General features: G+C 36.2%; 1 protein-coding gene across 9 annotated transcripts in view; it reads right to left on the bottom strand.

Annotated features, from left to right (window-relative positions):
- Positions 1 to 3,946: 3,946 nt before the first annotated feature.
- The window catches only part of SANBR (SANT and BTB domain regulator of CSR), a 71,759-nt gene continuing 58,741 nt past the window's right edge, over positions 3,947 to 16,964 (bottom strand). For 6 of the 9 annotated variants that reach the window (XM_060309386.1, XM_060309383.1, XM_060309384.1 and 3 more), the window contains 7 exons: positions 16,245 to 16,336; positions 15,451 to 15,468; positions 14,966 to 14,994; positions 14,814 to 14,887; positions 14,240 to 14,328; positions 12,266 to 12,357; positions 10,786 to 11,375 (listed from right to left, as the gene is read on the bottom strand). In XM_060309386.1, the coding sequence (XP_060165369.1) occupies positions 11,339 to 11,375; positions 12,266 to 12,357; positions 14,240 to 14,328; positions 14,814 to 14,887; positions 14,966 to 14,994; positions 15,451 to 15,468; positions 16,245 to 16,336 (431 nt within the window). In that variant the 3' untranslated portion in view covers positions 10,786 to 11,338. Of the gene's footprint in view, positions 4,458 to 10,785; positions 11,376 to 12,265; positions 12,358 to 14,239; positions 14,329 to 14,813; positions 14,888 to 14,965; positions 14,995 to 15,450; positions 15,469 to 16,244; positions 16,337 to 16,964 lie in introns of those variants that run through there. The other 3 variants (XR_009566167.1, XM_030877321.2, XR_009566169.1) reach the window with 3 other exon arrangements.

Raw genomic sequence — 16,964 nt, forward strand, 5'->3', positions numbered from 1 at the left:
TGTTATTTGACAAAGACACAATAATGCAATACATAGGTCATATAATCATTACAGCCTAAAGTGAAGTGTATGCAGTTTAGGGAAAAACAACTTTGCAATTATTTGTTTCTCGTCTCCTTCCCAAACAATGAGGAGAATCTCTTGTCATTTTATATATGTACTTCTTTTTTAAACCTTAGTTTATATGCTGAAAGTTTACTAATCTATTTATATTCAAAATGTATAATGGCACTTTTCTAGACACAGTGGCTTCTCAGTGGTTTAGCTGAGTTCTTCTGTATACAATGAATTGACTTCTAGGTAGTTGACAACTCCTGGGTGGGGCTCTCTCCTAGAATGTTTGTTTCAGTGTGGATGACAAGAAGCTGAGCACAATTCTCCCAGATGCCCCAATCCAAGTCTGCTCTTCTATTTTAATTTCTCATTTCAGCCAGTGGCTCTTCCAAGAAAAAAATCTTGAGATTATCCTCAATTTTCCACCCCTGTCCTACTATTTCATAACTCAATTTCCAAGTTTTGTTGATTTTATTTCCTAAACAGCTCTTGACTCTCATGCTTCCTATTTCATCCCCACTTAATCATTTTATGTGTCAATTTGGCTACATTATAGTACAATTTGGCTGTGTTGGGTCTTCATTGCTGCGTGCGGGCTTTCTCTAGTTGCGGTGAGCGGGGGCTACTCTTCATTGCGGTGCACGGGCTTCTCATTGCAGTGGCTTTTCTTGTTGCAGAGCACGGGCTCTAGGTGTGCGGGCTTCAGTAGTTGTGGCATGTGGGCTCAGTAGTTGTGGCTCGCAGGCTCTAGAGCGCAGGCTCAGTAGTTGTGGTGCACGGGCATACTTGCTCCACGGCATATAGGATCTTCCCAGACCAGGGCTTGAACCTGTGTCCCCTGCATTGGCAGGCGGATTTCTAACCACTGTGCCAACTGGGAAGTCCCAAAACTTTAAAACTTTTGAAAGTAAATATTGGTGTAAATATTTGAATAAGAAAGGATTTCTTAAATGAGACTCAGAAAGTACTAACCATAAGGGAAAAAACTGTCATATATGACTACATTAAAGTTAAATTCCACGAACAAAGGCACCTTAAACAAAGTGGAAAGCAAATGCCACAGTCTGGAAGAAGACATTTATAGTGCATAGAATCAATAAAGGATTAGTAGCCAGATTATAAACATATCCTACAAAATTAGATTTTTAAAACCCAATAGAAAAATGGGCAAAGGATATCAACAGGCAATTTTTAAAGGACTAAACACACTTGGGCAATAAACACCTGAATATATGCTCAACCTCAGTAATAATCAGGAGCATATAAATAAAAATAACAAGTCACCATTTCATACTCATTAGACTAATAAAAATTAAAGTCTATCAGTACCTTGGTAACCATTCACAAACATTCACACCCTAAAGGTAGGAATGGGGATGCTTTGAGGTGATCACGTCTTGTTCTGGCCCATTAAATGTGAGCAGAAGTGATGTCCGTCACTTCTGTGCAGAAACTTTCACAGCCAGAGTGTGAGACCTTTAGTTCTTTCTCCCTGCCTCTCAGAAGCATGTGTCAGGATGGATCCTCTCAGCCCAGGTCCCTGAGTGACTGTGACAAACGGCCCTTCACTGTTTACCTGCACTGCACTTGCAGCAAGAAACAAACCTTTGAATTAAGTCACTGGTGGTTCTTGGTTATTGTGGCTTAATTTAGTCATCCTGATGATACAACCTTCATTGTTGGTGAGGAAGCTGAACAACAGGGACTCTCACATACTGCTAACAGGAGGCCAAGCTGGTACAGCAACTCTGGAGAAAAGTTTAGAAACTTTTAGTCAATTTGTGCAACTCATATATGCACAAGGGTAATGATGAAAGTTTTTATTGTAGCATTATTTTAAGAGAAAAACTGAAAATAAACTCAATGCCCACTGACAGGAAATAGATATATACATTTTTGTAGATTCATAGAATAGATGACTATAGAGTAGCTAAAATAAATAAACAGAAGCTATCTGTCTCAAAATGTATAAATCTCAAAACCATAATTTAGAGTATAAAAAATCATATAAGGAGATAAGTTCACTATATAAAGTTTAAATAGTATATTATGTTATGGATACATAGTATATGTAGTAAAAGTATCACAACATGCATGGGCATAATAAACATCAAATTTCAGAGAAGTGTTTACTTCTGGGAAAGGAAGAGCTAGAAGCAGTGTCATCTATATAGGATGAGGGTATTTGAAATGCTTCAATTTCTTAAAAAAATATATATATATCATATTATTATGTTAAAATGCTGGGTGGTAGGTACCTGAATGTTTGTTGTATTATCCTCTGTACTTTTCTGTCTAGTTGAAATATTTAATAATTAAAAAGAAAACATAGGCAAACAACAATGAAAAGAAAGAGCATCTATAATTCTGCCTTACCTGCTCCATCCCTGAAATGACCTCTATTAACATATTGGTGTAAACCTGTCTAATGCTTCTCTGTGTCTTTGTGTCTCTGCCCAGCTGGCTAGGAGGAACAGGGTGGCAAGTCTTCAGATAACTGCAGCGAGGACAGTGCAGAGTTTCGCAGGCTAGATATTTTGGACCTCAACTTACTCATTTAGAAGACATAATTATGCTAAGTTAATATATTTATTAAAAGGAGAAACAGTTCATTATTCTATATTTAAGAATTTGCATTAATTTATTTCCCATCACTTATTTTGATTTTTTAAACATTTTTCCTCTCAATTTTTCAGAACTATTAGAGACTTCTAAATGCATATAAAACCTTTAGAATAAACATACAGAAGCATGGCTATGAGAACAGAAAATTCTGGCATTGAAGAAGGGCGTCATATTTAAGCTTGATCTTTTAAGTGGTGTATCTCGTTTTGTTTTTCTGCTTTTCTACCTTTTTCTCATTTGCCTTCTAGGATTCCTTATTAGCTAAAATTCCTCTTATCAGCTCTCTCCCCAATATTCTGTTTCCTTCTACAAACAATATGCGTATGCACACTTGGTAAGAAAGACTAAGCAAGCATGAAGCTTAATGTGATTTAATTTAAACTATGGTTCCCTTGAGCTTTTAGTGCCACCTTGTGGCAGCACTCTGATGTCAGAATCTATGCTTTCCTGATTTCTTTTTATGCTCCTGAACACAACTCTGACTGAGGTTTACAGTATTAGTCATTTAAAGATATCATGTCACATAGCAGTATGGTTCTCAACGTGTCTGCAAGAGTCACCTGGTGACCTTTAAAAAAATACTAACCTAGGCCCACTCCAGAACCACTGTCAGAGAGACTTACACTGATTTGTTGGACAAAGGTAGATGTCATTTAACAAATATTCAGCTATTGCACATCATTTACTGGGAAAAAGTCATGTTTCTTCCCTGAGTATATGACTACTTAACATTAGAAATGAAAAATGCACTTTAGAAATCCCCCCTCCAGTATTTGTTCTTGATGTAAAATAATTCTGACAGTTGCCCACGTTTCTTGCTGAAGTTTCACTTTTTCTTAATTTTTTTTGAAATTCTCACTGGCACGTGGGATCTTAGTTCCCCGACCAGGAATCAAACCCGTGCCCGCTGCAGTGGAAGCGTGGAGTCTTAAACCACTGGACTGCTAGGGAAGTCTCTGAGAGTCTCATAATTTCAATGGTCAATAGCTTCTGGTTGGCTCAAATTTTTTTTTTTTTAAAGATTTTTTGATGTGGACCATTTTTAAAGTCTTTCTTGAATTTGTTACAATATTGCTTCTGTTTTATGTTTTGGTTTTTGGCCGTGAGGCATGTGGGATCTTACCTCCCTGACCAGAGATAGAACCCTACCCCCTGCATTGGAAGGCGAAGTCTTAACCACTGGACCACCAGGGAAGTCCTCAATTTTTTTCTTTAATTTGGGAAAATATATTAACTGCAGACAAGCATAGTCTAAACAACCTACCACTCAAAATTAACAAATGTGAACACTGTTGTTTGTTTCGTATATAATTTTACTAATACAGCATAAGAGTTGGTTGGGGAGTCAAGGTCAATAACAACAACAAAAGCAGTGAGAACATCTGACTGCTAAACTGTGGAAACGTTGTGAATGCAACACGATTCAGAGAAGAGAGAGGTCAGCAGATTCATGGAGAAGGTGAGATTTGAGCAGGGACCTGGAGCAAGGGGAAAACTTCAATAGGTAGCAAAGCAAGAGAGCAATCTAGATGGGAGAACAGCATGAGGCAAGGCCAAAAGTGGGAATGAGCACAACATAGTTACTTCTAAATAATAATGGTCTAATAATATTTTACATTTTTTGAGCACTTACATATGTCAGGCACTGTTCTAATTGCTTTACATGCATGTGTTAACTTGTTTAACATAGCAATACCGTCATCAAGGGCCCATTGCTCAGGTCATTCTTTTCTGTTTCTCTTAGACAAGTTGCCATGTCTGGGACTCAGTTTCTCCATCTGGAAAAAAAAAAGCAGATAATACTGTTCTGTGCATGGATACGTGCATATAGGTAAACACAAGAAGAGACTAAATAGAAAATGATATACCTGTTAGGGTAAATTGGTAGGTAAATGGTAACTCTATGTTTAATTTCTTTTGAGGAACTTCCAGACTGCTTTGCAAAGTGCAAAATAGCTGCTCCATTTTACATTCTCACCAGGAGTTCGTGAGGATTCCAATTTTGCCACATTCCTGGCCACATTATTAGGTGGCTTTTTGGTGATAGCTATTCTACTGGGTATGAAGTGGTAACTCGTGGTTTTCATTTGCATTTCCCTCATGGCTAATGATGTTGAGCATCTTTTCAAGTGGTTTTGGCCAAATGGCCATCTTCTTTGGAGAAATGTCTATTCAAATCCTTTACCATTTAAAAAACTGGGTCATCTTTTTAAAATTTTGAGTTGTAAGAGTTCTTTATAAATTCTGGATATAAGTCCCTTATCAGATATGTGATTTGTAAATATTTTCTCCCATTCTATAGGCTGTCTTTTCACTTTCTTGATTGTGCCCACTGAAACACAAATGTTTTTAATCTTGGTAAAGTCCAATTTATCTATCTTTCCTTTTGTTGCTTGTGCTTTTAGTGTCTTATCTAAGTATCCATTGCTAAATCCAAGGTTGTAAAGATTTACCCCTGTGTTTTCCTCGAAGAGTTTTACAGTTTGCTTTTACAATTAGGTCTTAGATCCATTTTGAATCAATTTTTTTGTATATAGTGTGAGATGGGGTCTAACTTCACTCCTTTGCAGGAAGCTATCATTTTCCCAGCACCATTTGTAGAAAAGACTATTCTTTCCCCATTGAATGGTCTTGGCACTATTGTTGAAAATCAGTTGGCCATAAATAGATGGGTTTGTTTCTGGACTCTCAATTCTGCTTCATTGATCTGTATGTCTATCCATATGCTAGCACTACACTGCCTTGATTACTGCACCTTTGTAGGAAGAGTTGAAATCAGAAAGAGTGAACCCGTTGTTCTTTTTCAAAATTGTTTTGGCAGTTCTGGGTCCCTTGAGTTTCCATATGAATTTTAGGATTGGTTTGTCAGTTTCTACAATGAAGCCAGCTGGAAATCTGACAGGAACTGTGGTGAATCTGTAGATCAAGTTGAGGGGTATTACCATCTTAACAATATTAAGTGTTCTGATCCATGAACATGGGATAATCTTCCCATTTATTTAGATCTTCTTTAATTTCTTTCAATGATATCTTGTAGTTTTCAGAGTACACATTTTACACTTCTTTTGTGAAATTTATTCTTAAGTATTTTATTCTTTTTGATGCTATTGTAAAGGGAATTTTTAAAAATTTCATATTCATATTTTTCATTGCTAGTATACAGAAATAAATTGATTTTTGTATATTGATTGTATATCCTGAAATCTTGAACTTAATTATATGTTCTAATAGTTTTTTAGTGGATTTCTTGGGATTTTCTATATACAAGATCATGTCGTCTGTGAAAAGATATGGTTTTACTTTTTTTTTTTAATTTATTTTATTTATTTATTTTTGGCTGCGTTGGGTCTTCGTTGCTGCGCGCGGGCTTTCTCTAGTTGCGGTGAGTGGGGCTACTCTTTGTTGCGGTGCGTGGGCTTCTCATTGCAGTGGCTTCTCTTGTTGCGGAGCACGGGCTCTAGGCGCACAGGCTTCAGTAGTTGTGGCTCGCGGGCTCTAGAGCGCAGGCTCAGTCGTTGTGACACACAGGCTTAGTTACTCAGCGGCATGTGGGATCTTCCCGGACCAGGGCTTGAACCCGTGTCCCCTGAATTGGCAGGTGGATTCTTAACCACTGTGCCACCAGGGAAGCCCTACTTCTTTTCCTATTTGGATGCATTTCATTTTCTGGCATGGAAGACAAATTGCAAACCAATAGACAAAAAAGAAAGAAAGAAGGGGTTTCCCTGGTGGTCCAGCGGTTAAGACTTTGCCTTCCAGTGCAGGGGGTGCAGGTTCAATCCCTGGTCGGGATCCCACATGCCTAGGGGCCAAAAAACCAAAACATAAAACAGAAGCAATATTGTACCAAATTCAATAAAGACTTAAAGAAAAAAAAGAAAAGAAAAAAATAATGATGTAATAATGTCAGATTTGTGATTTGTACAGAAATAAACTATGATGATGTAATGAGAGTGACTTGGGTAGCTACCTTAGATTGGGGACATGGAAATGCCTCCTGTGAGGAAATGACATCTAACCTAAAACCTGAATTATAATAAGGAGGCTTCTAGACAGTGGGAACAGTAATGTGAAGGAACTAAATGGTGGGAATGAGCTTACTTATTGGAGGAGCAGGTAGGCCACGTGACTGGAATGTAGTAGCAAGAGGGGAAAGGAGACTGAGAGGCAGCCAGGGGCTAGTCTGTGTGGGACTTCGTAAACCCGGGCAATGGAAGTTGGATTTTATTCTAGGTTTGATGAGGTGCTACTGGAGTGTGATGTGATCTGATTCACATTTCAAAAGTACTGTAGTTGCTTTGTGAATCACAGAGGTTAGAGTGGGAGCTGGAATCACTTAGGAGGCTTGGAGATATTAATAACTTGGAGTGATGGATTATGGCGATGGAGAGAGGCAAATGGATGTAGGTTTTATATCAGACTTGCCGATGAATTGGATGTGGGGAGTGAAGGAAAAAGAGGAATAATGAGGAATTTCTAAACATTCGGCTTGTGCACTTGAGTGGGCAGTAGTGCCATTTACTGAACGAGCAGGGAGTTGGTGGTGGGTTGGGGAGACATAACACAAGTCCTGCTTTTATTATGTTAAGTTGGAGACACCTACTGATACTCCAAATACAAATCTCAAGTAGGCACTTGGATAAACAAGGCTAGAACCACAGGGAGTGAGCTGGGATCACTTGTTTTCAGTTTGAAGGAGCTGCCAGTGAGCCAGGAGGCACTCTAAGAGAAAATGTTTCAGGTAATCCAAGGTAAAATTGTTTCAAGGTGTTGGAATGTGCTGATAGACCTAGACTTCAATCCCAGTGTGCGGATTACTTTAGCTCCCTGAACTTTCTTCTCCACCTATAAAATGGGGATAATACCCGATTTGGGGGTTTATGGTGAGACTGAAGGAGATAAGGCACCTTAAGAGAGCTAGCAGCAGTCTCAGCAGCTACTAATTTAGCAACCACTCTTCTACAGTTTGATAACTACTCTTGTCATAGACAAGTAGTAAAAGCGCAACTAGCTACGTTTTCTCAAGGAAAGATAATCTTGGAAGGAGAGCTGCTATAAGACCATGCTGCAGCCTCACTCTCTCCTTCAGTACCTCTTTGAAGACAGCACAGGTCACTCACCACCACACAGCAGGAAACAGTTTTCCTACCTCTTCCTACAAATCCTGTTTACACTGCTTAAATGAGGCAAGAGGTTTAGTATAAAAAAGTAACAAATGATGCCACAGCAACCACTGAATTATTATGTGCCTCTTTTCTTTCTTGCATTAAACAAACACACATCAGTCTTAGCAACTCAAGTTATAGGAAGAGGGATATCAATCTCCCATCTTAAAGACTTTTAAGGGCACTTCCCAAATATTAAAATAACAGCGAATTCCCTGGTGGTCCAGTGGTTAGGAACCCACACTCTCACTGCGAAGGGCCCGGGTTTAATCACTGGTCAGGGAACTAAGATCCCACAGTGCAACAATAATAATAGTTAACATTTCTGGAGGCCTTACGATTAGCCAGAAAATACTGTGCTAACTGTTTTAGATCTCTAAATCATTTACCCCGCCCCTGCAACAGTCCTATAAAAGTGGAAATAATATTATCCCCATATCATCCTCCCAATAGATCAGCTTTAAATGAGAGAGTTAGCCAATTAGAATTGGACTGGCTAGGGACTTCCCTGGTGGTGCAGTGGTTAAGAATCCACCTGACAATGTACAGGACACAGGTTCGAGCCCTGGTCAGGGAAGATCCCACATGCTGTGGAGCAACTAAGCCCGTGTGCCACAAATACTGAGCCTGCGCTCTAGAGTCCGCACGTCACAACTACTGAGCCTGTGAGCCACAACTACTGAGTCTGCGCGCCTAGAACTTGTGCTCCACAACAAAGAGAAGCCACTGCACCACAACGAAGAGTAACCCCCACTTGCCACAAATAGAGAAAGCCCGCGTGCAGCAACAAAGACCCAACGCAGCCAAAAATAAATAAATAAATAAAATTTAAAAAAGAATTGGACTGGCTATAGTTCTCAGTGCTATCCCAAGATTTACAGCCCAAAAGACATACTATAATTAGTGCACATGTACCATACCACTACCAGCTGTGTTCCCCTAATTTTTAAGGTCTTAAAAAACTCTTAGCTACTTGAGAGTTTAGACCTCTTCTCTTTCAAATAAATAAAGGATAACAAATACTAGGAGCCTTAACTATGCAAATTTGTAAATACTAATTTTCTACATAGCTTAGCATCACACCAAAGGAAAATTAGATTTAAGAAGTTTCATATTTACAATTAGATTTCATAAGACCTAACTATATATTTCTCTTAGCACTACAATTTATGGCTAGGTATCCCCAGTGCCTTTTAACTGAGCCACGTGAAAAGGTGAGGTTCATGATAGTTCTTTAAGGAACAGTTGAGGGTTGAAGAATTAATTCGAGGTACTGGAGATAAAAGGGTTTTTGCTTGTTTGTTTGTTTTTATACTAAGATTTGCCTTTGGCAGATTAGCATGATAGGGCTTCAGCCTCTGCTTCCAAAGCACTTAGCATATCTCACAATACCTGGCTGAGTGTTCTGAAGAAGGACAATAGCAAAATGGTCCAACAGTATGGAATCAGCACTGTTACCAAATTATCTTTTCTGAAGTATTTTACCCTTAAACGTTTTGCTGAATCTTTACCAGGATAATCTCATTTAAAACAACCTTAAAATTTACAAAGTTCACCTCTTCCATGAAAACCTGTGATCTAGAGCCCATCCAAACATTTTTGAGAAGATGGAATGATTCAGATCAGGGGACTTTGCAAACAACTTTTGTCATTAATGTTTATTTCAATTAAATAAATGTGAATTCAGAATTAATGGAAGATAAAACCTCAAAGTATTTGGCAAAACAAATGCTATTACGAGTTTGATTAAAATGTTTGTGGTACCTGTGCTATGAATTACAGACATCCACAAAATTAAAAGCACATTCTGAAGAAAATCAAATTCTGATAAATACTGTTTGTAAAAATTCAGCGGTACAGTCCCCCCAGGGGAGAAGTAATTTGCCTTGCTACCATCAGTTAAAAATCAAATGAGCATATTTTCCTCTTTTAATTGTGACCGTCACAGCACTGTAGAACATGTACAAACCTAAATCCTTTTGATCAGAGTAAACTAAACAAGACGCTGGTATTTAACAGGGCGTACAGATCATGTAGTATAAAACATTTTCTTCTGAAAATAAAAATTTTATAATCTGTTTCAAAAATATCAAACAATTGAAAAATATATCGACTGCAACAAAATTTCCAAAGAGAAGTTCAAAAATCTTGGCAAAGCCATACGTATAACATCAAATAAAATCTAGCTTCATTTACCAACTAAAACACTCATTAAAAATAATGATTTCTGTACGTCTAAACTGAGTGTAACACTTGGACATTTCAACAGAAATTGCTGTTCTGTCATACACTATTAAAGTCTGTTCTCTAATCTGAAGAAATTTCAATTATAAGGCAAAGGAAGACTAAAAATAGAAACAGTGCATCTTAAAGTTTTTCAGAGACCTACATACAAGTAATTTCCAAACGCATAATTTTTATATGCTTATGGTTTGGAACAAATTTTCCCTGAGCACTCTTTCTGCTTGGTTAGAAAATTAAAACATGATCTATAGAATAGAATTTGATTTTTATTTTTCTTAAATATATGCAATTTTTCATCCATCAAATGTATTTGGGAATCTTTCCTTCTAGACATCTCTAAAGTAATAACTAATTATAACTGTTTTAAGGGGCTATTCGAATGGCTATAGAAATATGGTTGAGTTTTAGTGCCCTGAGAACTGTACAGTGGGTGTTTCATACAACTGAAATGACTTACTAGCCTTAAAATTATCCATGGTTATTTTAACAAATTCAGAATGGCACTAGCTTCACAGAAGAAAGAGGTAATAATCAGTAATTCCAGCTCAGATGACCAATAAGTACTAAAAACTAAAAAAAAACCAAACCAACAACAAAAAAACACAACTAAAAAAAAAAAAAAGAGTTGGATTAACATTGTGCTTTCTATGGAATAATGCTGGAAAAAATTAAGGCTTCTGCCCAACACAAGAACTACTTCATCTTGAAAATTTATTTAATGCAGTCTTGAGATCTGTAACTCCTTAATAATCATGCAAACTTAAAATTAGCATCACTGGAAATTTCATCACACAAATTGCAGTTCTCAGTGCTATCCCAAGATTTACAGCCCAAAAGACATACTATAATTAGTGCACATGTACCATACCACTACCAGCTGTGTTCCCCTAATTTTTAAGGTCTTAAAAAACTCTTAGCTACTTGAGAGTTTAGACCTCTTCTCTTTCAAATAAATAAAGGATAACAAATACTAGGAGCCTTAACTATGCAAATTTGTAAATACTAATTTTCTACATAGCCTAGCATCACACCAAAGGAAAATTAGATTTAAAAAGTTTCATATTTACAATTAGATTTCATAAGACCTAACTATATATTTCTCTTAGCACTACGATTTATGTGGCTTGCAAGAATAATTAATAAATAACTTAAAACATTTAGAAGTCATCGTTCTGAAGACCTTCAAGAAGTGATGAACAATTTCAGATGTCCAGAGGTGAGTCTTCTGTCTTCTTATAGTTTAAGGTGCTTTACGCAAGCCGACCTTGACCAAAACGACTTTTAGACCTAGATTTTTTAAACAGAAAAGAAGGTCAGAGGTGCTTCTAAAACAATAAGTTGCCACTGCTTTAGGTCATGTTTGCTTGACAGTGTCAAAGTTTAATGAAACTTCATGTAGCTCCACAATCCATTTTCAAAAATTCTTGGAGATGTATTTTGGAATTCAGATATTTTTTTAATTTCGGGGAAATAATATGTACATATATTGTATATTATGAATCTGGAGCAGTGCCCCACAACCAAACACATTAATACTTCTTCAGTGAAACAAATGAGCATTTACATTAAGTGGGATAAATAAAAACTATAAATAGTACCACAGTAGCTCAGGTCAGGCTTGAGTTGCCACAAATGTATGCAAAAAGCTTTTGGCTTTCTGAGCTTTCTGGATTTCAGAATTGCAGATAAGGCATTTGGATCTGTAGTATTAATAATCAAATCTCAGTAACTGTTAATCTTTCAAAGAAAATCTGTGCTGTAAAATGACACAGAACATACAAATTAGACTTTATTAAGAGAGATAGAACAAGAAACAAGAAAGGTTTCAATGATTTATATAAAGTAGTAATATATTATCTACAAATAGTATAAAAATCCTGCTAATTCACACTATAGCTTACATTTTTATCAGCAGTTGGCTCAGAACGGAGCTGACTCAATAAACAGAAAACTTTTAAAAAAGTATACTTTCATTAAATTTTGTGATCATGACCTCTTCAAGTCTTAACTTTTAAGTTAAAATCTGGTTCTAATTAATGTCTGGATGATCAAATCCCCGAAACAAAATAAAACCAAACTCAAATTATGTGCTTCTAGTGTTCATATGATTTTTCCAAAAAAAAAAAAAAAATCACTTTGAAGCTAGTGGCATTCTAGATTCATTTATGCGGATTCACCTTGTGTTTTTCTCCGAGCTGCTTTGCCGTGCACTGACTGGCACTGAGGCCTTGATTTGTGCTTCGAGCCTGGAATAAATACCTCCTGCAAACTGCACAGTAAAGGAGAAAAATTAAGTTATTATCTTTAAGGAACCAATAGAAGCTCTGCTTTATTGAAATGGCATTACTTTTTAACTTAGAAGTAATTTTATTTTGATTTTTTTTTCGATTTTTTAAATTCAGGCTCCGAGTTACAATTTTATATAAGTAAAATTCACCCATTTTAGTGTACTGTTCTGAGTTTTGACAAATGCATAGTTGTGTAACCACTCATAATGGAGACATAAAACAGTTCAAATACCCCAAGAAAATCCCCTTGTGCCCCTTTTAAGTCCAACGATTTGACACTACCAATTCCTGGCAACCACTGACTCGTTTTATGTCCCTATACTTTTGCATTTACCAGAACATTATATAAATAGAATCATACAGTCTGTAGCCTTCTGAATCTGGCTCCTTTTGCTTAGCATAACGTGTAGGATATTCATCTATGTTGCAGCATGTATCAATAGCTCATTCTTTTTATCTATTCTACAGTCTTACTCATTTATCATGTAAAGGACATTTGGGTTGTTTTTAGCTCTTGGCAATTCTAAATAAAGCCACTGTAAAGATATGTGTGAAATGATCTGTATGGTGAGTAAATACTTAATGCTATAAGAAACAGCTAAACTGTTTTCCCAAGTAGGCATTCCCTTTTGCATCCTTACTAGCTATATACGAGAGTTCCAGTTGCTCTATATTCTTGCCAGCATATTTAAAAAACTTTTTTAGCCGCAGAGCAACTAAGCCCGTGTGCCACAACTACTGAGCTTGCCTGTGCTCTAGAGCCCTCAAGCCACAACTACTGAAGCCCGCACACCTACAGCCTGTGCTCCAGACAAGAGAAGCCACTGCAATGAGAAGCCCGCACACCACAACGAAGAAGAGCCCCTGCTCGACACAAATAGAGAAAGCCTGCGCGCAGCAACGAAGACCCAATGCAGCCAAAAAAAAAAACAAAAAAAAAAACCCAAACTTTTTTAGACATTCTAGTGGGGGTATAGTGCTATCTTGCTGAGGTGCTAATTTACATTTCCCTAATGACTAATGATGTTGCATCTTTTCCTGTGCTTATTTGCCACCTGTATCCCTTCTTTCTGAAGTGTATGATTAATCTTTTGCCCACTTATTGTCATTGGGTTGTTTATTTTATTATTGAGTTTTGAGAATTCTTTATATATTTTAGATATAAATCCTTTACCAGATAAATATTTTACACATATATTCTCATAGTTTATGGCTTGTCTTTTCATTCTCTTAATAATGCCTTTCAAAAAGAAGTTTTAAATTTTGATGAAGTCCAATGTGCCAATTTTTTTCTTTTATGGATAATGTTTTTGGTGTGGTAGCTAAGAAATATTTGCCTAACCCATGGTGATAAAGATTTTTTTTCCTGTGTTTTGTTCTTGTAGGGAAGTAAATTTTTAAATAAAAGAATTAGGGGCAAGTGTTACTGTGAATACATAATACTGGTACTAATGATGATACATAATGTTATGACTAACATGTAATTCAGTAAGAGTAAGGTATTTCTTGTGATCATTTTCATCAAGATAACATCTTATTTTAAAGATAATGTCTAAGCACTGCATGCAGAGTTGATGAAAATTAGCAACTTCCAGGGGTCACCCTCCGGACAGTTAATCTGCTCTTGGTTGGACATTACACTTTCAGTAACAATGTACTTTACTATGTGTGTTATAGAGAGGACCTATGGACTGTAAGAGGTGGTGAAAAACTTATGTGAACAAACTGGCTAACCGCTACAGAATATAAAAATACATAAAAAATTTACTCTTTTAAAATTATAAAGCATCTTTATACTTATGATGAAAATAAAGTAGGAAGGCATATCCAAGCAAGCGCAGTACACGAGTACATAATTCTTACTTCTTTTGCTTCCTTTGACTTGACTTGGTCCAGATCACCCAATCTCATCTTTATTAGGTGCCCTGTAATTTCAGACATCCGCCGTTGATCTGAAGGTAAAAATTAATAAACCTTACTTTTTATGAGGATGTTTTATTACTTTTATTTCTTAAAGAAGATTGCAATCATCAAGAGTTTATGAAAATATCATTGGATATTATTTATAGACACATACACCTATTTATCTTTGAAGGATTTTAGGCTGCAAGTGGCAAAATGGCTCATATACAGATAACTGTGCTGCTTTTAATATTACTGTAAATCAGCCTAAGACATATTCAGCCTTCTTGAGAGTGGAGGTAGTGGGTGAAAGTCAGTCTGAGAGGCCTCAAAATGACAGATACATAAAACAACATATTATCTACTGGGATTGTCTAGTAATGAAAACTCTGGTTGATGCCTAAGGGAATGTGCTAATTCTGGGCCTTATTCCAGTTGGAATCTTTAAAGCTATTCAGCATACTTCATAAAATAAAAGATTCCTATCATTGCTATTTAGACCTAATTTGTACACTACACAAATAATAAAACTTACCATCTTCTCTTTGTGCATCTTGGTTGAATCTCAAGGATCTTGTGGCATCCCACTTATTCTTCTGCATACTCACACTATTGAAAAAATTAAACAAAAATCAGCACTGATGCTTTTACAGTGAACATCTGACTGGATTAAGGAGCAATACTCACATGAAAGGAGACACATCTCTAGAAGTTGACTAAAAAAAAGTAGACAACATTAAGGCCCAATTAGAACATATTTATTGATTAGCGTTATAGGTAATATAAAAAGAGTTTACATTTATTGGATGCAAGATACTGTACCAAGAGCGTTACAAGCATTCTTTCACTGAAGCCTTGCAACTACCATGTGAGATAGGTGCTACTATTACCTCCATAACAAACAGCTTCAGAGAAGTTAAGAAACTTTCCACAGAGAAACAGACCTAGAATTTGAACCCAGTTTTATTTGTCTGACCTGGAAGCCCCCCACCTCTATGCAGTCTTTTAGAATTCACTCATTCTGTGCCTGTGGTCCTTAATATGGAGATGAACGTACAACCCATCCAACATATATTGTGTGGAACTTGTTTGAACCCCAGCTTTTCACACATTTTTAGAATCTATAGTTTCTCTTTTAGCCAACTGTAGTTATACTGTTCTCTTATTCCTACCTGGCTTTTTACTCCTTCCTTTGAAGGCACGAGGAAATAAGAATAATTTTAAAAGGTCATAAAATATTTATTTTAAAAATTTAAAGGCTACTTATTTTTTGAACAAGTAATACTGGTTCAAAATTCAAGAAGTACAAACAGCACATATATTAAAAAGCCTCTGTCCCCCAGACATTCAGTTCCCTTCCTCAGGGGCAACTAATTTTATCAATTTCTCGTATAGCTTTCCACAGATATTTTATGGATATACAAGAAAATTCATATATATTCCTTCATCTAGTCTACAAAAATGGTAGCATAATATGCCACTATACATACTGCTCTGCACTTTTCCTTTTTTCTTTTTTTCTTTTTATTGAAGTATAGTTACTTTACAATGTTGTATTAGCTTCTGGTGTAAAGTGATTCAGTTATATATATGTATATATATGTATATATATATATATATTCTTTTTCACATTCTTTTCCATTATAGTTTATTATAAGACATTAAATATAGTTCCCTGTGCTATACAGTAGGACCTTGTTGTTTATCTATTTTATATATAGTAGTAGTTTGTATATGCTAACCCCAAACCCCTAATTTCTCTCCCCCAAACTCACTTTCCTTTTTTCATGTGTCAATATACCTTAGAGATCTTTAATCTCAGGCTTTATAGTGATTCTTCACTCATTTTTACACTGCTAGCATTCCACTGTGGCATTCATTACTCTTCTTTTTCGAATTTTTCCTGGCTGTACCTGCTTATTTCTCAATATGAACTTTAGAATAGTAATAGATAATTTAGTGTTACCTTCTCCAATGCCTTTTCTTTCTTCTGACCACAGGGTGAAGACATCTGCTTTTTTGGTTGTTTAGTGAATTTCTTTGGCTTCTCCTTTTTCCCTGATAACAGAAGGTCAATGTTATGAGCATAAGTCCCATATACTTTTCCCATGCACTTGTCACATTCAAACAATAAAACCACTGAAAAATAAAACATTGTTTTTAAAAACTAACAAATTACCTTGGGATAAAAAGTAACTATATGGAGAAATCAAACTAAAACTGCTTTACAGAGGTTCATTTTAATTACTTTTCTTCTTTCTACTTGGTGAAAATCTTTGTGGAAAAAAATGAGGACAATGAATTCCAAGTGCCAGTGAAATTAAATACAGAAAAATGTTGGGGAAATTATTCATATTTCTTTCTCTGAATTTAATTTGCCAGTGGAGTCACACCTCCTAATTCCAAATTTTTTATATAAAAAATAACTATAACCCAGAAAAACACAATTTGAGAATGGGAGGAAAGAAGAGCTCACAAAAAATCTTTAAAATGTCTTTTGTTCATGCAGGAGGTGGGCTATGAAGGTAGAACATAAATGATCTTGTGAAGAACCAGATCTGGGACAAAGTATATTTGAAACTAAGGCATTCCTGCAGTCAGTATTCTGCTTTACTCTGGCTGACAGTTTAGTGCAGAAAGGAGAGAGGCAAAAAGGAGGGGAAAGAAGTATTTCTCTAAAAACAAT

The sequence above is a fragment of the Globicephala melas genome, chromosome 12 (genome assembly GCF_963455315.2).
Source record: "Globicephala melas chromosome 12, mGloMel1.2, whole genome shotgun sequence".
Classification (NCBI taxonomy): domain Eukaryota; kingdom Metazoa; phylum Chordata; class Mammalia; order Artiodactyla; family Delphinidae; genus Globicephala; species Globicephala melas.